Source organism: Pristiophorus japonicus, chromosome 1 (assembly GCF_044704955.1).
Source record: "Pristiophorus japonicus isolate sPriJap1 chromosome 1, sPriJap1.hap1, whole genome shotgun sequence".
In the NCBI taxonomy this organism is placed as follows: Eukaryota; Metazoa; Chordata; class Chondrichthyes; family Pristiophoridae; genus Pristiophorus; species Pristiophorus japonicus.
The window spans coordinates 149,820,102-149,845,121 of record NC_091977.1 but is presented as its reverse complement, the minus strand read 5'-3'; the positions used below and the strand labels follow the sequence as shown (position 1 = coordinate 149,845,121).

The window sequence follows — 25,020 nt, the reverse complement described above, 5'->3', positions numbered from 1 at the left end:
TAAAAGCCAGCAAAGAACGACAAAAAAAAAAGAGAGGGAAGATGGATAATGAAAGTAAACTAGCACAAAATATAAAAACAGTAAAAGTTTCGACAGGTACATAAAAAGGAAAAGAGTGGCTAAAGTAAATTTTGGTCCCTAGAGACTGGGGAATTAATAATGGGGAACAGGCAAATGGCAGAGGCGTTGAACAAATATTTTGTATCGGTCTTCACAATAGTGGATAATCAAGATGCTATAGGGAGGGAATCACTATCACTAATGAAGTAGTACTCGGTAAAATAATGGGACTAAAGGCGGACAAGTTCCTTGGACCTGATGGCTTACATCCTCGGGTCTTCAAAGAAGTGGCTGCAGAGATAGAGGATGCATTGGTTGTAATCTACCAAAATTCTCTGGATTCTGGAGAGGTCCAGGCGGATTGGAAAATCGCAAATGCAACGCCCCTATTTTAAAAAAAAAAGGAGGCCGACAAAAAGCAGGAAACTATAGACCAGACCAGTTAGCCTAACATCTGTCGTTGGGAAAATGCTGGAGTCTGTTATTAAGGAAGCCGTAGCGGGACATTTGGAAAAGCATAATTCAATCAAGCAGAGTAACAAGCAGGGTGGATAAGGGGGAACCAGTGGATGTGGTGTATTTGGATTTCCAGAAGGCATTTGACATGGTATCACATAAAAGGTTACTGCACAAGATAAAAGTTCACGGAGTTGAGGGGTAATATATTAGCATGGATAGAGGATTGGCTAACTAACAGAAAACAGTGAGCTGAGATAAATGGGTCATTTTCTGGTTGGCAAGCAGTGACTAGTGGGGTGCTGCAGGGATCAGTGCTGGGTCCTCAACTATTTACAATCTCTGAAGGGGCCGAGTGTAATGTAACCAAGTTTGTAGATGATACAAAGATGGGTGGGAAAGCAAATTGTGAAGAGGGCACACAAAATCTGTAAAAGGATATGGACAGGCTAAATGAGTGGCCAAAAATTTGGCAGATGGAATATAAAGTGGGAAAATGTGAGATTATCCACTTTGGCATAAAAAATAGAAAAGCAAATTATAATTTAAATGGAGAAAAATTGCCAAGTGTTGCAGTACAAAGGGACCTGGGGTCCTTGTGCATGAAACACAAAAAGTTAATATGCAGGTACAGCAAGTAATCAGGAAGGCAAATGGAATGTTGGCCTTTATTGCAAGGGGGATAGAATATAAAAGCAGCGAAGTCCTGCTACAACTGTACAGGGTATTGGTGAGGCCACACCTAGAGTACTGCGTACAGTTTTGGTCTCCGTATTTAAGGAAGGATATACTTGCATTGGAGGCTGTTCAGAGAAGGTTCACTCAGTTGATTCCGGAGATGAGTGGGTTAACTTTTGAAGATAGGTTGAGTAGGTTGGGTCTTTACACATTGGAGTTCAGAAGAATGAGAGGTGATCTTATTGAAACGCATAAGATAATGAGTGGGCCCGACAAGGTGGCTGCAGAGAGGCTATTTCCACTCAAGAAATTAAAACTAGGGGACATAGTCTCAGAATAAGGGGACGCACATTTAAAACTGAGATGAGGAGGATTTTCTTCTCTCAGAATATTGTAAATCTATGGACTTCTCTGCCCCAGAGAGCTGTGGAGGCTGGGTCATTGAATATATTTAAGGTGGAGATAGACAGATTTTTGAGCAATAAGGGTGATGGGGAGCGGACAGGGAAGTGGAGCTGAGTCCATGATCAGATCAGATCAGTCAAGATCTTATTAAATGGCGGAGCAGGCTCCTGGGACCAGGTGGCCTACTCCTGCTATTTCTTCTGTTCTTATATCCAAAAGCTTTCTTGATTGATTGGCTTTCTATTATTTAAATGTCAGGCATGAAAGTTTCAAGTTAGAACATAAGAATTTGGAGCAAGGGTAGGCTATTCGGCCCCACAAGCCTGCTCCGCCAATCAGTAAGATCATGGCTGATTTTCTACCTCAACTCCACTTTCCTGCACTGTCCCCATATCCCTTGATTCCCTTAATATTCAAAAATCCTTATCGATTTTTCTTGAATATACTCAAAAGACTGAGCCTCCATCACCCTCTGGGGTAGAGAATTCCAAAGATTCACCACCCTTTGAGTGAAGAAATTTCTCCTCATCTCAGTCCTAAATGGCCCACCCCTTATTCTGAGACTGTGACCCCTGGTTCTTGACTTCGTCGCCAGAGGAAACATCCTCCCTGCATCTTCCCTGTCAAGCCCTGTAAGAATTTTGTAGGTTTCAATGAGATCACCTCTCATTCTTCTAAACTGGAGAGAATATAGGCCTAGTCTACTCAATCTCCTCATAGGACAATCCCCTCATCCCGAGTTGTTAATGTTTGAACATTCAGACTTTAAAATGAGCCAATTGTGCACCAAAAGTTACAAATCATTACTCAATTACCTTTTTCCCATCTTTAAAAGATTTTTATTTAAATGCAATCAAACTTTCTTGTATCTATTGGGAATCTGTAACATTTGTGGGACCAAAGTGTTTCGGGTCTATTATCTCCTTGTATTATGGAAACTCTAATTGTATTGATTGGCCACCTTCGGACAGTTTTCTCTGCAGACAGATATGACGAGAAGACAATTAGAGTATGAAGCACGCCAAATTCGATCTGCAATGGAAGAACAACTGGGAACATGTCAGGATATGGAGAAGCGAGCTCAGGTAGTATCAAAATTGTGCAATTTAAATAAAATATTGTGATGTCTAAATTAAAATAAGAAAATAACTAAAAAAAATACCAGTTCTCAAAAATAATGAATCTGTGAAGGAATTGAACAAAATCTTTTTATTTATTTCCTGTATTATTTTAAATTGGAATCTGAATATAAATGTTCAACCTCTTTGGAAAGGAAAGTTAGTTGGTGTTGGTTGCATAAAGTTCAAAATATGTTTTGTGATGGTAAAATAGTTATAGATTTCAAAGTCTAATTCTGTTGCACCTTTTTCCTCTTTTGTAAAGAGTAAAAGGACAGTTCTATAAACATAATAAAGCTTTGCATCCAATCAAGAATATAAATGTGCAAAAAATGTAAATATTGCGGTCGTGCAGCTTTAACAGGGTAGGTGAGAAAGTTCCCTTTTCTAACTTTAGTTCATCCTAATGCAGATGAGAGTAGTACGGATTCAGCAAATAGAGAAGGATATGCTTCGTTTGCGACAGCACTTACAGTCCCAAGCAACAGAAACGGAGGTCAGTATGTCTTTTTATTATTATTATTTAGTTTTGAAATTATGAACTTATTCTTCTAACTGTATTGCTGGCTTTTGAATATCTAGACTTTGAGCAAGGTAGGTTTCATTCCATAAATAATCTAATCAGTAAAAGTCCCATGTTGAAACCATGTTGTCAGCTGGGGCATCAGCATGGAATTACAAGGCTTCAGTATCACTGCATTTTTGAAAAAATGTTTTCTTTTGCATCAAACTGTCTACTTAGTACACCAATTATATTTTTTTCTGAAAATAACATGTTTGAGGGAAATAAAATATTTTGTGAATTCCAGAAGAAACGCAATTAACTTTTGTCTTTGTGAGATACTGCACAAATACAGGATGCTAGCTGCATTATGTAACTCTTAACAATTTCCTATCCATTACCAGGAATTATTCTGAATCCCCACCACCTCGAGCTTAACTTATAGCATTTCATACAGAACTTTGTCAAATACATTTTGGCTTTCCTGCCTCAATACTAAAAAAAAAACAACTAACAACCTGACAACATTGTGATTATCTAGTATATCTCAAAAACAAAGTTTAACTGTGTTGGTTCTGCAATTCATACAATACTTTTTACGCAAACATCTCAAAGTTAGTTTGGTCTGTAAAACTAAACCATGACAGTGGAACTTGGGGTCAAGCTTGGAAAAGGCAAATTTAGGAACGATGTCAGGAACTTCTTCATACAAGGAGTGATCTGAGGGAAGGAAAAACAATGTTTTGCATGGTATAAGCTGATTCAATCAGGGTGGTACCATTGGGGTAAGGGCTTCAGTTTACTATCTGGTGATCCTTCCTAAAAAGTGCACATGTACGAATGCTGGGTGAGGTCAGGGTTGGACTGATCTTTAAGGCTTCCAGAATCAAGTCGTCTGGCAAGATTCACAATCTAACGTTATACATGAAGAATGGCCCTTTGAGCTGCAGGTACTTGTGGAAATGCACAGAAGGTGTCATAGACTTCAGGAGAGTAAAGGTGGAGAGAAATTTGGAGGGCAAGGTCGACTTTATTTTTTGTCAAACGCAGTTTCGTCGTCTGGTTCCTTTAGAAAATGGGCATACTAGAATTAATTTGGGGATTAACTGCATTGCACTGCAAGGATTAAAATAATGTGATCACCTGTGGAAATGGCAGATCATAGCACACTTTTAAATTTGATTTGCCAGGACAGCTATTTTTTCTGTCAACTATAATAGGCTGTTTTCCATTTTTCCTTTGTATCATATATGGTGTTTATAGAAATATAGCGAGTCTGCTATATTCAGAAGTTTGCATTTCTGTCATGCCGAGTACAGTTGTAAATCACAAGAAACCACTGGAGTTTGAGTATGCTAGCATCAGTTACCTGAATTGGTTTATGGACTTGGTAGCCAAGTGTTCAGATTTATTTCAGCTCCAATAAGTAAGAATGACTGGCATTTATATAGCACCTTTCAGGACCTCAGGATGTCCCAAAGCATTTTACAACCAATGAAGTACATTTTTGAATGTAGTCACTGTTGTAATCTTTGACATCCACCTGAGAGGGCGATCGGGCCTCAGTTTAAAATCACGTCCGATAAACAGCATCTCCGGCAGTGGAGTACTCCCTGGAATGTCAGCCAAGACTATGTGCTCAACTCTGGAGTGGCTTGAACCCACGACCTTGTGACTCAGGCGAGAGAGCTTCCACTAAGCCATGGCTGATACAGTAAGTAGTTAATGCTTTTAATTGTGATATTGAACATATTTTCATTTATTTTTGTAGCTTTTTTTAAACCTTAGGCATAAGTGGTGCTCTTGATCGATAACTGCTCTCAAAGAAGACTTTCAAGAACATTTATTTTTAAGGCATTCTGTCTAAAATGGGTGCACTAAATGGGAAGAATGCTTCTGTCTACCCTGAGGCTGTGTTTGTATTTTACTTTATGAGCTATTCAATGAGTAGGAGCTTACTGGCCATAGATTTTCAGGATGTTTGTCATGTGACCAAATGCTCTGAGCTGCTTCGTGCAATCTCATCCACCCCCAGAGGATTTTTTCCTTCCTGTATATTTAACAGTGCAATCAGAAAAGGACTAGCTTTCTGAGCATATCCTTTGTTTCTGTATTGTGATACACTGCTAGATCTCTGGGCGGCTGTACTTTCATCCTGTCATTCCACTGAGGGGGGGTGGTACTTGCTGCTGATCATTAAGGCCAGAGCTTAACGAGTACAGCAGCAAGCACACTTCCCTGGCTGAGATGCAGCATCAAGACATAGAAGGCTTGAAAATTCTTGATATTTCTCCTCTTCTATGTTCTAAATTTAATGCCAAGGCTATTCTTTAAACAGAAGTCACCGCAAACTAAACATGAACAAACAGTGTCACATGATGCAGAAGGACCGAATGATTGTCAGGAAGCAACAGAAGCCAGCATGGGTACGACAGGGAGTGGGCAGGTGAGATTTTCAATTTTGTACAAATTAAGAGCTAGATCATTGAGGATGCATTGCAGAAAAACAGATGCAGTTTGGTGCATTTCTTTTAACAAAGTGTGTGTGTGTATACATGTATACACATCCTTTTTCTCTTTCTCTCTCTGACTCAGATGTATATATATTACACACAAAATGGCCTTGATGATTTGGCTTAATCCTCTGCACGTTAAAGAGGTTGTTCGTTCAAGTAAATACATTTTCCATAATATTGTTAAATAGAATTTCAGAGAAAAATTACATCTGCTTATATTTTAGAATATTCAGTATTAAAACACTGATAACAATACAGTTCTAATTCAACATGATTTGTTATGATGCCAAAATGCTGCTATGGATTAAGGGTGATGGCTTGATGAAAATTGTAGTGTATACTGTTTTGTCTAATGTTTCGATTAACTGCCCTTAAACACTGTTTAATCTTAAGCACCTGTTATGGATTGTTGAAATACCATTTTCTCCTCCTGCTGAATAATGTTCCAGGAACCTTTTAACATTGTTTAAAAAAAAAAGGAAATGCAAAACAAAATCCATTTACATTATGAAATGAAGTGAATTCATGTCAAAATGAGAAATAAGAGCATTATATCATGTTAATTTAGCTTCATAATCCAGCTGAGAAATAATATCAATGAAGAAGAAAACTGTGCTTTGTAAACTGGATCTTCTATAACCTATCTAAAAGCTCTTGTCATTATTCACATGTGCAAATGATTTGCTTTATCTAAAGTGAAGAGTCTAATCAAAATAATGAGTGCATGCTTGTTGCCCTGCTGAACAGTATAGATAATCCATTCTGCAGTCTCTCTCTCGAATTGATAGGTCTTTGGTTTTAGGATTACATAAGAACATAAGAAATAGGAGCAGGAGAAGGCCATATGGCCCCTCGAACCTGCTCTGCCATTTAATACAATCATGTACTCAGGTCCACTTCCCTGCCCGCTCTTCATAACCCCTTATTCCCCCATTGTTTAAGAAACTGTCTATTTCTGTCTTAAATTTATTCAATATCCCAACTTCCACAGCTCTCTGAGGCAGCGAATTCCACAGATACACAACCCTCTGAGAGAAGAAATTTCTCCTCATCAGTTTTAAATGGGCGACCCCTTATTCTAAGATTATACCCCCTAGTTCTAGTCTCCCCCATCAGTGGAAACATCCTCTCTGCATTCACCTTGTCAAGCCCCCTCATAATCTTATACGTTTCGATTTGATCACCTCCCATTCTTCTGAATTCCAATGAGTAGAGGCCCAACCTACTCAACCTTTCCTCACAAGTCAACCTCCTCATCTCTGGAATCAACCTAGTGAACCTTCTCTGAACTGCCTCCAAAGCAAGTATATCCTTTCGTAAATATGGAAACCAAAACTGCATGTAATCATCATCATAGGCGGTCCCTCGAACGAGGATGACTTGCTTCCACAAGAGATCACAGCTGTTTCAATGAAGGACCCGATGTTCCAGTCCTGAACTCCAATTGAGGGGATGGAAGATGCCTGTGCGTGGATTTTTTTTAACGTGGTGACCGTTGCACACCAGCCACCACACAGGCTTGACAGAGCGAGGCCTTTATCCAGTGACTAGGGTTAACCAAGACGACTGGAGACCAGATCTGCTGCACGGACCTAGTACGCACAAATATCGCAGTGTGGGCTGGCAGCATTCATATCGGCAGGGAAGAGGAGGAGCTGGCGAAACCGCTGTGGCACATTTCACTCTTGGATGGTTCTCTGGAGCTACACCAGGGTCTCCACACCGGGACAGAAACCCTCCCAGAGTGACATGCACCACAACAGCCTCACCAGCTCCTCCTCCTCCCCGTGTCGGTAAGGGCTACGCTGGAATATGATGATCGGGAGAGGGGGGCCTTGGGGACATTGTGCAAGGAGGGATGAAGAGATGGGACTGGTGGGAAGGGTCTTATGGTGTGGGCACACGGCAGGCAGTGTACGGAGATGGTTAATTGGGTCCCACTTGGCCCTCCGTGGCTGAGGGAGGACTGACTGTCACCGGGAGAGTTTATATCAGACAGGGTTTGCAGGGAGTGAGACGGAGTTCCATGTACAACACGGAAATAGCACCAGGACCCATGGCAGGTGGACACAGAGATACAGGCCCCACACGGGGATAATACAGCAGCCCCACATACACGCAGTATTCCAGGTGTGGCCTCACCAATACACTGTACAACTGTAGCAAGACTTCCTGCTTTTACACTCCGTTCCTTTTGCAATAAAGGCCAAGATTCCATTGGCCTTCCTGATCACTTGCTGTACCTGCATACTAACCTTTTGTGTTTCATGAACAAGTACCCCCAGGTCCCGCTGTACTGCAGCACTTTGCAATCTTTCTCCATTTAAATAATAACTTGCTCTTTGATTTTTTTCTGCCAAAGTGCATGACCTCGCACTTTCCAACATTATACACCTCTGCCAAATTTTTGCCCACTCACTTAGCCTGTCTGTGTCATTTTGCAGATTGGAACAGGAGAAGTTATATTAGTAGCAATCAAACAACATTACAGAAAGCTTCCATTGTTGGTTTGATAAGTAGGTTATGGATCTGTGTTCTAGCACATTGCGCCTCTCTGTTTAAGGATAGTACAGTACTACCAAAATCCATTTAAAATTAGATGTAACTAAAGCCTACTTAATGATTCTGCTCCGAGGAATAAAATGTAATTAAAAAAAAAAAACTTTCTAAGCTAGATTCAAAAGTAAATGGTTTCTAAAACTAAGTAACCTAATTTAGAATTCTATCAAAGGTTTTTAGAGTTGAGGGAAACCCTTTAGAAAATTGGATAAAGTGGGGCCAGGAATGGAAATTGGGTGATCAGGAGTTTAGTGGGAATATAGTCGAGGGCAGAGGAGGTAAGTCTGGAAGGTAAAATAAGTTCGGAAAAGGAGATGTGGGAGAGATAGGGAGGTTTCAAATCGCGGATGGGACTGGAGGAAAGTTTGACTTAGTGGACTAGGTAAGAGAGGAACACAGCAGAAGCAGCTGAAAGGATGGTCTTTATTTTGGCAACTATAATGTATGCAGCTATGAGTGCTTACAGGTTTGTTGAGCTGTTGCATTGTGAGTGGCTTAGCCAGCCACATGATGTTCACAAGACTCAATAAAACCCCAGTCAGTTGAGTCTAGGTCATCCACGATGAGGTATGCAGTTATGAGCCTAATGGATGAACTGTCAATATGTAGTGTGATTGTTAAACCTTTGTTAATAAACCAACTAGTTCTTAATAGCAATGTGTTGCTATGAATTCTTAAGCAAAGAACATGTGAAGCAAATACAGTACAGCGACAAAAATGACTCGCTCTGTTTGTGTGTGTGTGTGTGTGCATACAGCCGGGCTGTGCAGCCCATTCAAATTTCCGCGCGTGCACGGCATTTCCATTTAAAAGTCGGTAAGCAGCCTGTTTGGAACTTCCAGACCGCTGCACAGCTTAATGGGAACATCGCTCCACGCCCATGTTAGAGGTGATGGTGGAGTGGACAGAGAAGATGGGTTTAAGGAGGTGGTTGGTAGTAGATAAAAGGCGCTTGGTGATATCTTTATTTTCCTGAAAAAATTTACAAGAATGATTCCAGGGTTGAGGGACTTCAGTTACATGGGTCGATTGGAGAAGCTAGGGTTGTTCTCCTAAGAGCAGAGAAGGTGGAAAGGAGATATGATAGAGGTGTTTAAAATCATGAGGGGGTCTAGACAGAGTCGATAGAGAGAAACTGTTCCCATTGGCAGAAACGTCGAGAACCAGAGGACACAGATTTAAGCTGCTTGGCATAAAGGCGACATGAGGAAAAACCTTCCTACACAGTGAGAGCTTATGATCTGGAATGCACGGCCTGAAAGGGTGGTGGAGGCAGACTCAATTGTGGCTTTCAAAAGGGAATTGGATAAGCACCTGAGGGAAAAACATTTGCAGGGCTATGGGGAAAAGGGCGGGTGAGTGGGACGAGCTGAATTGCTCTTGCAGATAGCCGGCACAGGCTCGACAGGTCAAATGGCCTCCTTCTATGCTATAACCATTCTATGATTCTATGATATGGAGTTAGGTCGCAGATCAGCAATGATCTCATTGAATGGTGGAACAGACTCGAGGGGCTAAATGGCCTATTCTTGTTCCCAAGTGCCTATTTATCATCACTTCATTGCTCTATTTAGAAAACCTAAGTTTCTATGGCTTTTTATGGCTGTATCTACCTACACTTGCATTTGGTCCCTGAGGTCTCTATCCATTCATACCCTTCAGTGTCTTTCCACTGAATGTCCATTGCCATTTTTATTTTTCCTCCCAAAATGAATGACTTCACACTTATCCACATTAAGTTTCATCTACTCGTCTGCCTTCCTTTATCCAATTGCTCGCTTCAAAAAGAAATGTCAAAAATGACTTCCATTTAATAAATCTGTGCTGACTGTATTTGTTTAGCCTATACATTTTTAAATGCTCACTAATTGTATATCGAAGCCAGGAGCACCCGCCTGTTTGTAGTTAATTATATTATATAATGTTCAAAGGGCTCAAATTAGAATTCATTGCTGTACTGGCTGTATCAGTGCTCTGCTTTTATTGAACCAGCTTTGTCAGTACTGGACTCAATCAGAAGATGGAATATTTCTAATGTTGATTTAATCTCAATGGACAGACTATAATCACAGAGGCCTTACACTGAGCAGGTGGACCTCATGTTAGCCAATTATGAAACAGCATTGATGAAAACTATGAAGAAGTTTATAGTATAAGGCATTCCCAGCCTCTTGGTTGAAGGCATTGTGACAAGAAAGCTAAAAAGTTGGAATACAAACACTCGTGGAGTAGATTTTACAATCAGCTACACCCAATGAATAAGCATAACTGATCAGAAAAATGATGGAGGGCTTCCCCACAGATTTCAACTCATCAACCATCTCATCCAGTTTTGCAGTCTAGCTTTGTACTGGCAGAGAAGCACTTTCCAGTTTGTAATTAATTACAGTAAAATTACCCCACTAACGTCATTTCCATGTCCCTGTAAGTTTCTGACATTTTCACCAGTATAGCACCTACCCATAGTAAATGGCATCCTGTAGGGGCTACGCAAGTTCAGGGTTTTAAAACCCTGAACTTGTGATCTGTCAAGAATTCTCTTGATAGATCCTCCGCATCCCTGGGAAAAAGGCCTCTGCAGGCAGAGAGATGGGTTATTTGCCTAACTTCTGCCCGGCGAAGGCCTGTGAAATTCTTACGCCTGGGAAATTCTTATGCCTGGTAAAAGCATTATACCTGCTTTTACCAGTGTAAGAGTTTGATATAATTTTTTTTTAATGTTATTAATCATTTATACATTAAAAACACTGTGCAATAAGGTAAGTTTATATTTAGCCACTTTAAAAGATTTACATTTATTTTTCAAAAAATTTAATTATTTTCAATGTTTAATTATATTGTATTTTAATTAATTTTAAATATGCAATGTTTTTTTATTTATTTGTTATGTTAAATGTATTTTTTATGTGATCCCCATTCATGCTTATGGGGATTCCATACATACCGAATCCCTATAAGCATGGATGGGGATATATGGGCCTCTACACAGGCCTACGTGTCGAGGCCATGACCGCAAGTCTCCGTGGATCCCAAGGCAGAAGGTAAGTGCATAGATGTTTTGCTTGTTAGTCATCCGCCCGCAGAAAGCCTCCAACCACAAATTCAGCCCCATTAGCTACAGAGATTCATTTTTTAAAAAACACTATAGCAATATCTGCAGCTGAATTTTGAGGCTTCTAAACTTTTTTTTCTGTTTCCACTTAGTTAATCAGGAAACTTTGTGTTAGAATGTTCGGGCACTACATTTTTTGGATATATCCCAAGGTATTGGGATAGCAGCTTTTCCAATGGGAATTCCCCCTACACTTATGGTTTTGGAAGATTAAGAGGAGCAATGGAGGGATGCCAGGCAGGGCAGACTGCACCCAGCTGCCAAAACCCTCCCACTCATATTTACAGGCAGAGAGGCACCTACTTGTTAATGATCTTCCAGAACTGCTTACAGAGACTTCAGGTCAGCAGAGAACCAGATGCAGAGCTGCGCATTCTGCTGCAAGGACACCTGTGGATAATATATATCTTGGGGCTGGCATTGCCAGTGGTGGTAATGGTCACCTGCGCACTGAGGTGCTTTTTTTTTTTCTGAGCTCACCCACACTGTGTGGGTGCCAATAATCCACTGTCTCATTGTAGTATCAGTCTGAAAACTACTCCCAACTCGTCATTTTTGGAAAAATGCTAATAATGTTCCTGAAAAGCAAGGAATGGTGCAACACTGGAAAATGTTGTAGCATTTCTTAAACATTACTTTTTATTTAAGAAGCTTAACACTTCAAATCCTATCTGATGTATTTCAGGGTTCAGGATCACGGGTTGAACAAGATGCTGCAAGTGTGATGAGCTGTAGTAGTTCCTACTCAGTTCCTCGAAGACTGACAAGTCACCTGGGTACCAAGGTAACCGAAGATTCCAGACTACAGGTCGCTACACTGCATTTTTTCTAATATGTCAATTTTAATAATGCCTTGGCTGCTTTACCAGTATATTTTGCTATTTTCATTAACAAATGCATGTTGTACTCCTTACTGTGTTCTTGTGAAAATATTGTCCTTTTGAAAATATTTACAACATGGTACTTTATGTAATAATTGGCAGACATTGCAACGATACTCTACATATGGAAGGAAGGCATAAAAGATCATAGTAAGGATTATATTTGAATCAAGCTTAGTGTCAAAGAATTCTAGCAGAAATCAACAGAACCTAAATTAACTCATCTAGCAATAGAATCACTAGTTCAATATATACTGGTATTCAAATAATTTTTATATTGTAACCAACAAAACTACAGAACAAAACAAAGAAAATGACCTGATTTCTAACAACTGGAATTCTGGCATTAATCTGAATGTTATTAATTCCAGCAATATTTTCATTCTCATTCCACCTGCAGAAGTAGCATTGCTTGCTTTGCTATGACTATTTGCTGGCTGTTCATCCTTGAAGTTGTTTCCTTAAAGATTTGAATTTCTATAGGTCTTTTAAAAACAGTTGTATACTATACAGTGACACCTTTTGGTCAAGAAGTGAGCATAGTACCAATAAACAGGATTAAACAACTGAACTGTAATGATATTGTGCAGATAATGCTTACCTGTTATGTCTGATTCTCAAATTATTGGAACGTGCATTACTGCAAAAGTGAGTAAACTGAAGGGATGCAGTAGCATGTTGGTTGCCCAATTAGAGATGTTGAGAATCACGATTGCTGTTGAAACTCAACATCTCTCAGCCAACAATAACATACACGAGAGTATTTTGTGGCACTAATCCAAGTAGAAGTAAACACTGGTGAACCCTACCCTGTTGAACTTGCTGCTTATTGTAAATGGCACAGAGTGAGGTTTGTGCCTCAAATTCTTAATGCTGGTTAACATAGAAACATAGAAAATAGGTGCAGGAGTAGGCCATTCGGCCCTTCGAGCCTGCACCACCATTCAATAAGATCATGGCTGATCATTCACCTCAGTACCCCTTTCCTGCTTTCTCTCCATATCCCTTGATCCCATTAGCCGTAAGGGCCATATCTAACTCCCTCTTGAATATACCCAATGAACAGGCATCAACAACTCTCTGCGGCAGAGAATTCCACAGGATAACAACTCTCTGAGTAAAGAAGTTTCTCCTCATCTCGGTCCTAAACAGCCTGCCCCTTATCCTAAGACTGTGTCCCCTGGTTCTGGACTTCCCCAACATCAGGAACATTCTTCCCACATCCAGTCAGAATCTTATATGTTTCTATGAGATCCCCTTTCATCCTTCTAAACTCGAGTGTATAAAGGCCCAGTTGATCCAGTCTCTCCTCATATGTCAATCCAGCCATCCCTGGAATCAGTCTGGTGTACCTTCGCTGCACTCCCTCAATAGCAAGAACGTCCTTCTTCAGATTAAGAGACCAAAACAGAACACAATATTCCAGGTGGGGCCTCACCAAGAACCTGTACAACTGCAGCAAGACTTCCCTGCTCCTATACTCAAATCCCCTTGCTAAGAAGGCCAACATACCATTTGCCTTCTTCACCACCTGCTGTACCTGCATGCCAACTTTCAATGACTGAGGAACCATGACACCCAGGTCTTGCTGCACCTCTCTTTTCCCAATCTGCCGCCATTCAGATAATCTGCCTTTGTGTTTTTACCGCCAAAGTGGATAACCTCACATTTATTCACATTATACTGCATCTACCATGTATTTGCCCACTCGCCTAACCTGTCCAAGTCACCCTGCAGCCTTGTAGCGTCCTCCTCACAGCTCACACCGCCACCCAGTTTAGTGTCATCTGCCATCTTGGAGATATTACACTCAATTCCACCATCTAAATCATTAATATATATTGCAAAGAGCTGGGGTCCCAGCACTGACCCCTGCGGCACACCACTAGTCACTGCCTGCCATTCTGAAAAGGACCCGTTAATCCCGACACTCTGCTTCCTGTCTGCCAACCAGTTCTCCATCCACGTCAGGACGTTACCCCCAATACCATGTGCTTTGATTTTGCACACCAATCTCCTGTGGGGGACATTGTCAAAAGCCTTTTGAAAGTCCAAGTACACCACATCCACTGGTTCTCCCTTGCCAACTCTACTAGTTACATCCTCAAAAAATTCCAGAAGATTTGTCAAGCATGATTTCCCTTTCATAAATCCATGCTGACTTGGACCAATCCTATCACTGCGCTCCAAATGCACTGCTATTTCATCCTTAATGATTGATTCTAACATTTTCCCCACCACCGATGTCAGGCTAACCGGTCTATAATTACCCGTTTTCTCTCTCCTTTTTTAAAAAGTGGTGTTACATTAGCAACCCTCCAGTTCATAGGAACTGATCCAGAGTCGATAGACTATTGGAAAATTATCACCAATGCATCCACTATTTCTAGGGCCACTTCCTTAATTACTCTGGGATGTAGACTATCAGGCCCTGGGGATTTATCGGCCTTCAATCCCATCAATTTCCCTAACACAATTTCCCGCCTAATAAGGATATCCTTCAGTTCCTCCTTCTCACAAGACCTTTGGTCCCCTAGTACATCCGGAAGGTTATTTGTGTCTTCCTTTGTGAAGACAGAAACAAAGTACGTGTTCAATTGGTCTGCCATTTCTTTGTTCCCCATTATAAATTCACCCGAATCCGACTGCAAGGGACCTACTTCACTAATCTTTTTCTCTTCATATATCTATCGAAGCTTTTGCAGTCAGTTTTTATGTTTCCGGCAAGCTTCCTCTCATACTCTATTTTCCCCCCTCTTAATTAAACCCTTTGTCCTCCTCTGCTGAATTCTAAAATTCTCCCAGTCCTGCGGTTTGCTGCTTTTTCCAGCTAATTTGTATGCTTCTTCTTTGGAATTAATACTATCCTTAATTTCCTTTGTTAGCCACGGTTGAGCCACCTTCCCCATTTTATTTTTACTCCAGACAGGGATGTACAATTGCTGAAGTTCGTCCATATGATCTTTAAAGGTTTGCTATTGCCTATCCACCGTCAACCCTTTAAGTATCATTTGCCAGTCTAATCTTGCCAATTCGCGCCTCATACCATCAAAGTTACCTTTCCTTAAGTTCAGGACCCTAGTTTCTGAATTAACTTTGTCACTCTCCATCTTAATAAGGAATTCTACCATATTATGGTCACTCTTTTTCATGGAGCCTCGCACAACAAGATTGCTAATTAGTCCCTTCTCATTACAAATCACCCAGTCTAGGATGGCCAGCTCTCTGGTTGGTTCCTCGACATATTGGCCTAGAAAACCATCCCTAATGCACTCCAGGAAATCCTCCTCCACCGCATTGCTACCAGTTAGATTAGCCCAATCAATATGTAGATTAAAGTCGCCCATGATTACTGCTGTACCTTTATTGCACACATCCCTTATTTCTTGTTTGATGCTGTCCCCAACCTCATGACTACTATTTGGTGGCCTGTACACAACTCCCACTAGCGTTTTCTTCCCTTTGGTATTCCGTAGCTCCACCCATACCGATTCCACCTCATCCAAGCTAATGTCCTTCCTTACAATTGCATTAATTTCCTCTTTAACCAGCAACGCCACCCTGCCTCCTTTTCCTTTCTGTCTGTCCTTCCTAAATGCTGAATCCCCTTGTATGTTGAGTTCCCAGCCTTGGTCACCCTGGAGCCATGTCTCCGTGATGCCAATCACATCATATCCGTTAACTGCTATCTGCGCAATTAATTCATCCACCTTATTCCGAATACTCCTCGCATTGAGGTACAGAGCCTTCAGGCTTGTCTTTTTAACACACTGTGACCCTTTAGAATTTTGCTGTAAAGTTTTTTGTTTTTTGCCTTGGGTTCCTCTGCCCTCCACTTTTACTATTCTCCTTTCTAGCTTTTGCTTCTGTCTCCATTTTATTTCCCTCTGTCTCCCTGCATAGGTTCTCATCCCCCTGCCATATTAGTTTAACTCCTCCCAAACAGCACTAGCAAACACTCCCCCTAGGGCATTGGTTCCGGTCCTGCCGAGGTGCAGACAGTCCAGTTTGTACTGGTCCCACCTCCCCCAGAACCGGTTCCAATGCCCCAGGAATTTGAATCCCTCCCTTCTGCACCACTGCTCAAGCTACGTATTCATCTGAGCTATCCTGCGATTCCTACTCTGACTAGCACGTGGCACTGGTAGCAATCCTGAGATTACTACCTTTGCGGTCCTGCTTTTTAATTTAACTCCTAGCTCCCTAAGTTCGTCTCGTAGGACCTCATCCCGTTTTTTACCTATATCGTTGGTACCTATAGGTGCGCACCCTGGTGGCAAGTCTTGCACATTGGTAATATTTACATACAAAACATAATTTTCCCCCCGCCAAAGTCTTAGATACAAGTTATTTACAAGTTGAGGCGAACCGGGTCTCTGCGTTCCAGGGTTGATCGCCTGAGTTGAAGTCCTGGCATGGGTAAGTCAGTTGGATCATTGCTGCACTGCGGTGTGGCTGGTCTGATCGGACTGTCGGGCATGGTGGGTTCATCCTCGTGGTTGACTGACTGGTCGATTGCTGGTTGGGTGTGTGTGGGTGGATCACTGATAGTAATGTCCTCTTCAAACTGTTCTTGGTTGTCAGTGAACCGCAGTTTGGTCTGATCCAAGTGCTTCCTGCACGTTTGTCCATTCAAAAGTTTGACAGCAAACACTCTATTCCCCTCCTTGGCTAATACAGTGCCAGCAATCCATTTGGGACCATGACGGTAATTAAGAACAAACACGGTCATTAACCTCAATGTCACGCGATACAGCCGCGCGATTGTGGTACACATTATGCCGGTGACGCCGTGTTTCTACATGATCATTGAGATCTGGATGGACTGAGAAGAGCCTGGTTTTGAGTGCTCTTTTCATTAGCAATTCTGCAGGGGGAACCCTGCTAAGTGAGTGGGTTCGCGTGCGGTGGCTGAGCAGAATCCGAGATAACCGGGTCTGCAGGGAACCATCTGTCACGCGTTGATGGTTTGGACTGTCTGTTCCGCTTGACCATTAGATGCGGGCTTAAACGGCACAGACCTGACATGCTTGATGCCATTGCGGGTCATGAACTTGTTGAATTCCGAGCTGGTGAAACACGGTCCATTGTCACTAACAAGGACGTCGGGCAAACCATGGGTGGCAAACATGGCCCGGAGATTTTCAATGGTGGCAGTGGATGTACATGACGACATTATTATACATGCAATCCATTTAGAGTAAGCGTCCACTGCTACTAGGAACATCTTTCCTAGAAAGGGTCCAGCGAAATCTACGTGTACCCTGGACCACGATTTGGAGGGCCATGACCACAGACTCAGTGGGGCCTCCCTTGGTGCATTGCTCAACTGTGAGCAAGTTTTACATTGGTGTAAGCATGACTCCAACTCCAAGTCAATGCCGGGCCACCAAACGTGCGACCTGGCGATAGCCTTCATCATGACTATGCCTGGGTGGGTACTGTGAAGGTCGCGTATAAACGTTTCTCTGACTTTTTTTGGCAAAACTACACGATTCCCCCATAGGACACAGTCTGAATGGATGGACATTTCATCCTTGCATCGGTGGAACGGCTTAACTTCGTCTTGCGTTTCCCCAGGAACCGCCGACCAGCTCCCATTGAGGACGCAGCTTTTTACTAGTGATAGCACAGGGTCCTGGCTAGTCCAGGTCCTGATCTGGCGAGCCGTGACTGGTGACCCCTCGCTCTCAAAAGCATCCATTACAAGAAACAAGTCTACGGGTTGTGCCATTTCCACCTCGGTGGTAGGCAATGGTAGCCAACTGAGGGCATCAGCACAGTTCTCAGTGCCTGGTCTGTGGCGGATTACATAATCATACGCAGAATAACGTGAGTGTCCATCTTTGGATACGGGACGAAGCATTGGTGTTAATACCTTTTCTTTCTGAGAACAGCAAAATGAGCAGCTTGTGGTCGGTTTCGAGCTCGAACCGGTGTCTAAATAGGTATTGGTGCATTTTCTTAATCCCGAATACGCATGCTAATGCTTCTTTCTCAACCATACTGTAGGCTCTTTCAGCCTTGGATAAGCTTCTGGACGCATATGCAACCGGTTGCAGTTTGCCTGACATATTGGCTTGCTGTAACACACAACCGACCCCATACGAAGATCCATCACAAGCTAGTACTAAACATTTACACGGGTCATATAATACAAGTAACTTGTTAGAATATAGCAGGTTTCTGGCCTTGTTAAAGGCTGTCTCTTGAGATTTACCCCAAACCCAGTCATCACCCTTGCGTAGCAATAAATGCAAAGGTTCCAGCCAAGTGCTCAACCCCAGTAGAAATAGTTGAGTCTCATCTCCGTCACATTCTGTGGTCTGGGTACATTCTTGATGGCCTCTGTCTTGGAGTCCATGGGTCTGATGCTGTCCGCCGCAATCTTTCTCCCTAGAAATTCGACCTCTGGCGCCAGGAAAACACACTTGGAGCATTTCAGCCTGAGCCCCACTCTATCCAGTTGCTTTAGAACCTCTTCCAGGTTGTGCAAGTGTTCGGTGGTGTTGCGGCCAGTGATCAGGATGTCGTCTTGGAGCACCACGGTGCGCGGAACCGATTCCAGCAGACTCTCCATGTTCCTCTGGAAGATGGCCGCAGCCGAGCGAATCCCAACGGGGCATCTGGGTATATGAACAGTCCTTTGTGCGTGTTGATGCACGTCAATTTTTTCGAAGGTTCAGCCAGCTCCTGTGTCATGTAAGCAGAGGTTAGATCCAGCTTGGTGAACGATTTCCTCCCTGCTAGCGTTGCGAACAGGTCATCCGCTTTGGGTAGTGGGTACTGGTCCTGTAACGAGACTCGGTTGATCGTTACCTTGTAGTACCCGCAGATTCTGACCGTCCATTGCTTTTCAACACCAAAACAATTGGACTGGCCCACTCATTGAACTCGACTGGCGATATGAGCCCCTCTCATTGAAGTCTGTCCAGCTCAATCTCGACTTTCTCTCGCATCATGTATGGAACTGTTCGAGCCTTGTGATGAACGGGTCGTGCATCAGGGACTAGATGAATTTGCACTTTGGCGCCTGTGAAGTTGCCGATGCCTGGCTCGAATAACAAAGGGAATTTGTTCAGCACTTGGGCGCACGAGGCGTCATCCACCGAAGACATTGCTTTGATGCCGTCCCAGTTCCATCAGATCTTTCCTAGTCAGCTTCTGCAGAACAGCATTGGGCCATCGCCTGGTACAATCCATAGTGGTAAATCATGCACAGCTCCATCATACGATAGCTTCACTGCCAATGACTGGAATGATTCTTTGGTGTAAGTGCACAGTTTGGTGTGGATCGGGCTTAGTTTTGGCCTTTGTGCCTTGTTGCCCCACAGTTTCTCAAAAGCCTTCTGGCTCATAATTGACTGACTCGCACCCGTGTCCAATTCCATGGAAACTGGAATGCCATTTAATTTGGCTTTTAACATTATCGGACGACTTTTAGTGGTGAAGATGTGTACCCCATACACTTCCTCGTCAGCCTCGGGTTTAGTTGCCTCTCTTACTCGTTCAGAGTGATCCGCGATTGATCGGTCATCTTCTGCCGACTCTGCCATGTGGCGAGTCGCAGCACGTCTGCACATTTGCTGGAGGTGCCCCATTGTTCCACAGCCCTTGCACACATAGGCCCCAAGCTTCCACACGCGGCAAAACAGGCGCCCCTCCGAGCTGGGCGCCCGTTTTTCGCGCCGAAAACGCCGCCTGAAAACAAACGTGCTATTCTCGAGCGCTTTGCAGCTTGATGTCTGTTTGGCGCAGCGCCCAGCGGGTGGAGCCTACCACTCGCACCGATTTTGTAAGTAGGAGGGGGCGGGTACAATTTAAATGAGTTTTTTTCGTGCCGGCAACCCTGCGCGTGCGCGTTGGAGCGTTCGCGCACGCGCAGTCTGAAGGAAACATTGGCACTCAGCCATTTTAAAAAGTGCTGCAGAAAAAGTGAAAATTTGTTTATTGAACCCTTGCAAAGGCTTGCATTTTAATTTTCTTGATATTTCTGTGTGTGAGGTGAGGGAGTGCATTCTGTAATTAAAGATAGATTGTGATAAACGGGACACATGCACTTGTTTGAGACTATTCAAATTCTTTGTAGCTGTTCAATTTTTAACATTTTTTAATAAAACCACATTGCCCTTCCATGATCAGCACTGAGGCTTCTTGCAGCTTTCTCCCCCTGCCGTCGGTCGGTCCCGACGGCAAACCGCTGCCTGAAAGGCCTGCCTGAAGCACTTTCACACAGGTAGGAACATGGTTTATTTAATCTTTTCTTTGCTTATAAATTTTTATTCAGGTTGGATTTATTTGTATAATATTTGTATAAGTATAAATAAGGATTTATTGTAGAATGTAATGACTTCCCTTCCCCCCCCTCCCCCCCCCCCACCTCGTTCCGGACGCCTAATTTGTAACCTGCGCCTGATTTTTTAATGTGTAGACAAGGTTTTTTCAAGCCTACAAAAATCTTCACTTGCTCCATTCTAAGTTAGTTTGGAGTACGTTTTCACTGTGGAAACTTTCAAATCAGGCGTCAGTGGCCGGACACGCCCCCTTTTGAAAAAAAAATTCTGTTCAAAAGTGAAACTGTTCTACCTGACGAGAACTGCAGAAAACTTAAATGTGGAGAATTCCGATTTCTAAGATACTCCGTTCTCCACCAGTTGCTCCTAAAAAATCAGGAGCAAATCATGTGGAAACTTGGGGCCATAGTGCTTGAATTGACATTGATGGGCTCGATGATTACCCCTGCAACGCCAACATGGTGTTAATGGATTTGCATTCACGCCCCCCCGGCGGACTCTTGAGTCATCCTAGGTCTGGCCTCTGCAGGCATGTAGGCCCTGCCATGTACAGTTCTGCCTGCTGAGGGTGTTATTTTATGCACAGTACTTGCTGGTGAGCTTTGATGCTGCAATGATATCTGTTTAGTGTTATCGTTCGTGGACATGAAAGCCTGGGCTATCATGATGGCCTTGCTCAGATCTAGGGATTCGGCAGACAACAGTTTGCGAAGAATGACCTCGTGGCCGATTCCAAGCACAAAAAAGTCCCGCAACATTTCCCCCAAAAATCCAGCAAATATGCACGGTCCCGCAAGGCGTCTCAGGTCAGCGACACAGCTCGCCACGTCCTGGCCCTCAGAGCGATCGTGCGTATAAAAGCGATACCTGGCCATCAAGATGCTCTCCTTCGGCTTGAGGTGTTCCCGAACCAGCGTACACAACTCTTCATATGTCTTCTCCTTTGGTTTCGTCGGTGCTAGCAGATTTTTGATGAGGCCATATATCGTGGACCCGCAAACGGTGAGGAGAATCACCCTGCGCTTGACCGCGGTTTCTTCCTTATCCAGCTCATTGGCCACGAAGTACTGGTCAAGATGCTCAACGAAGGCTTCCCAATCATCACCCTCAACAAATCTTTCAAGAATACCAACGTCAGCCATAACCGCGTGAAAGTTCGTGATCTGTTATTCATCGCCAATTGTTATGTTCAGAATAACTCCACAAGACTATATTGTAAACTCAAACTGTTGTGACCTTGGTCTCTTTAATGTAACTCCAGAGTGAGGAAGCAGCATGGTAGACTGCCTTTTATATCTGCTTGCCCAGGGTGGGCAGGTGACCCTTGGGTCTCCCACAGGTATGCCCCCTAGTGGCAAGTCTTACACATTGGTAACGTTTACATACATAACATAGGGTATTCGATAATTTGGAGAATATCAAGTCCTTTGCAGTCATGACCAAAAGTCCAGGAGGGCGTGTTGCCTACCTGTTACAAGGGTAAAGAATATCTCTGAGCAACTGGAGAGGAACTTGGAAAGGGAGGAGGAAGATCCAGTTATCGCAGTCCATGTTGGGACCAATGACATAAGGAAGAAAAGAATGACAGAATATCAAAAGTTAGGAACTAAATTAAAACAGAACATCATGGGTGGTAATCCTGGGGTGACTACCCGAGCCACGTGCTAATTGGCGTAGTGATAGACGGATCAAGACAGTGAATGCATGGCTGAAAGACTGGTGTGGGAAGGAGTGATTCCATTTCATGGGACACTGGCACCAGTACTGGGACAGGAAGGAGCTGTATGGCTGGGAAGGCCCTTACCTGAAATGGAATGGGACCAGTGTCCCAGCGGAAAGGATAAATAGGGCTGTAAATAGGATTTTAAACTAGTACAATGGGGGAAAGGATCTAGTGGAAATAACATAAACCTGAAGATAAAAGAAATAGATGAAAGTAAAGGTCAGACCAAAGTAAAGAATAAGGGTATCGTAAGTGGTCAGGGAACAGATAGCTATAGAACATAAGTATAAAATGCCTGAAAAAATAAAGTGAGTGTAACAATTAATAAAAACAAAATAAATTGCCTGTACACCAATGTATACAGCAGCTGAAACAAAACGGTGGAACTGGAGACAATAATTTGTAGCGAGGAACCAGACCTAGTATGAGTAACTGAAACTTGGCTTAATAAAGAACAGGACTGGCAATTAATATTGCAGGATAGAACATAAGAACTAGGAGCAGGAGTAGGCCATTCGGCCCCTCGAGCCTGCTCCGCCATTCAATAAGATCATTGCTGATCTGATCATGGAATCAACTCCACTTCTCTGCCTGCTCCCCTTAACCCTTTATTCCCTTATCGCTCAAAAATCTGTCTATCTCCGCCTTAAATATATTCAATGACCCAGCCTCCACAGCTCTCTGGGGTAGATAATTCCACAGATTTACAACCCTCTGAGAGAAGAAATTCCTCCTCAGTTTTGAATGGGTGACCCTCTATTCTGAAACTATAACCCGTAGTTCTAGATTCCCCTATGAGTGGAAATATCCTCTCTGCATCTACTTTGTCGAGCCCCCTCATTATCTTATATGTTTCAATAAGATCACACCTCATTCTGAACTCCAATCAGTATAGGCCCAACCTACTCAACCTATCTTCATGTGTCAACGCCCTCATCTCTGGAATCAACCTAGTGAACCTTTTCTGAACTGCCTCCAATGCAATTATATCCTTTCTTAAATAAGGAGACCAAAACTGTGCACCGTACTCTCGGTGTGGCCTCACCAATACCCTCTGCAGTTGTGGCAGGACTTCTCTGCTTTTATACTCTCTCCCCCTTGCAATAAAGGCCAACATTCCACTTGCCTTCCTGATTACTTGCTGTACCTGCATACTATTTGTGTTTCATGCACAAAGACCCCAGGTCCCTCTGTACTGTAACGTTTTGTAATTTTTCTCTCATTTAAATAATTTGCTTTTTTATTTTTTCTGCCAAAGTGGATAACCTCACACTTTCCCACATTATACTCCACCTGCCAAATTTTTGGCCACTCACTTAGCCTGTCTATATCCCTTTGCAGATCTTTTGTGTCCTCACAACTTGCATTCCCACCCATCTTTGTATCGTCAGTAAACTTGGCTGTATTACACTCGGTCCCTTCATCGAAGTCATTAATGTAGATTGTAAATAGTTAAGGCCCCAGCACCGATCCCTGTGGCACTCCACTGGTTACTGTTTGCCAACCGGAAAATGACCTATTTATCCTGACTCTCTGTTTGCTATTAGCCAATCCTCTATCCATGCTAATATATTATCCCCAACCCCGTGAACTTTTATCTTCTGCAGTAACCTTTTATGTGACATCTTATCGAATGCCTTCTGGAAATCCAAATACACCACATCCACTGGTTCCCCCTAACTACCCTGCCCGTTACATCCTCAAAGAACACCAGCAAATTTGTCAAACATGATTTCCTTTTCATAAAACCATGCTGACTCTGCTTGATTGAATCATGCTTTTCCAAATGTCCCGCTACTGCTTCCTTAATAATGGACTTCAGCATTTTTCCAACGACAAATCTGTAGTTTCTATAGTTTCCTGCTTTCTGTCTGCCTCCTTTTTTAAATAAGGGCAGGTTTTCCAATCTGCTGGGACCTCCCCAGAATGCAGGGAATTTTGGTAGATTATAACCAAGGCATCCACTATCTCTGCAGCCACTTCTTTTAAGACCCTTGGATGCAAGCCATCAGATCCAGGGGACTTGTCCATCTTTAGTCCCATTATTTTACCGAGTGCTACTTCTTTAGTGATGGTTTTAAGTTCCTCCCTCCCTATAGCCCCTTGATTATCCATTTTGAGATGTTTTTAGTGTCTTCTACTGTGAAGACCGATATAAAATATTTGTTCAAAGTCGCTGCCATTTCCTTATTCCCTATTATTAATTTCCCAGCCTCATTCTCTAAGGGACCAGCATTTGCCTTAGACACTCTTTTTCTTTTTATATACATGTAGAAACTCTTACTATCTTTTTTTATATATTTTTTGATAGTTTACTTTCATAATCTATCTTCCCCCTCATTATTTTTTTGGTTGTTCTTTACTGGTTTTTAAAAGTTTCCCAATCCTCTGGCCTCTCGGTAATCTTGGCCACTTTGTATATCATTGTTTTCAATTTGATACCATCCTTTGTTTACTTAGTTAGCCACGAATAGTTCTCCCTTCTCTTGAAATCTTTCCTTCTAAACATATTTAGAAAGGACAGGGAAGGAAGAAGGTGAGTGGGGATGCTGTACTAATTAAAGATAACATAATGATGGTTTAAAAAAAAGGACATAACGAACATTAAGATAGAAATGGAATCCATATGGATTGAGACAAAGGATACAAAGGGATCAATCACGAAAATAGTGGTAATCTACAGACCACTTAATTGTGGAAGAGAGGGGGAGGAAAA

The 25,020-nt window shown here is 42.6% G+C and overlaps 1 protein-coding gene across 11 annotated transcripts in view; it reads left to right on the top strand.

Moving 5' to 3' along the window:
* apc (APC regulator of WNT signaling pathway) overlaps window positions 1–25,020 on the top strand; it is a 388,865-nt gene that overhangs the window by 304,115 nt on the left and 59,730 nt on the right. For 10 of the 11 annotated variants that reach the window (XM_070883858.1, XM_070883877.1, XM_070883847.1 and 7 more), the window contains 4 exons: window positions 2,571–2,684; window positions 3,130–3,213; window positions 5,558–5,665; window positions 12,092–12,214. In XM_070883858.1, coding sequence (XP_070739959.1) covers window positions 2,571–2,684; window positions 3,130–3,213; window positions 5,558–5,665; window positions 12,092–12,214 — 429 coding nt within the window. The remainder of the gene's footprint in view (window positions 1–2,570; window positions 2,685–3,129; window positions 3,214–5,557; window positions 5,666–12,091; window positions 12,215–25,020) is intronic. The other variant, XM_070883868.1, reaches the window with a different exon arrangement.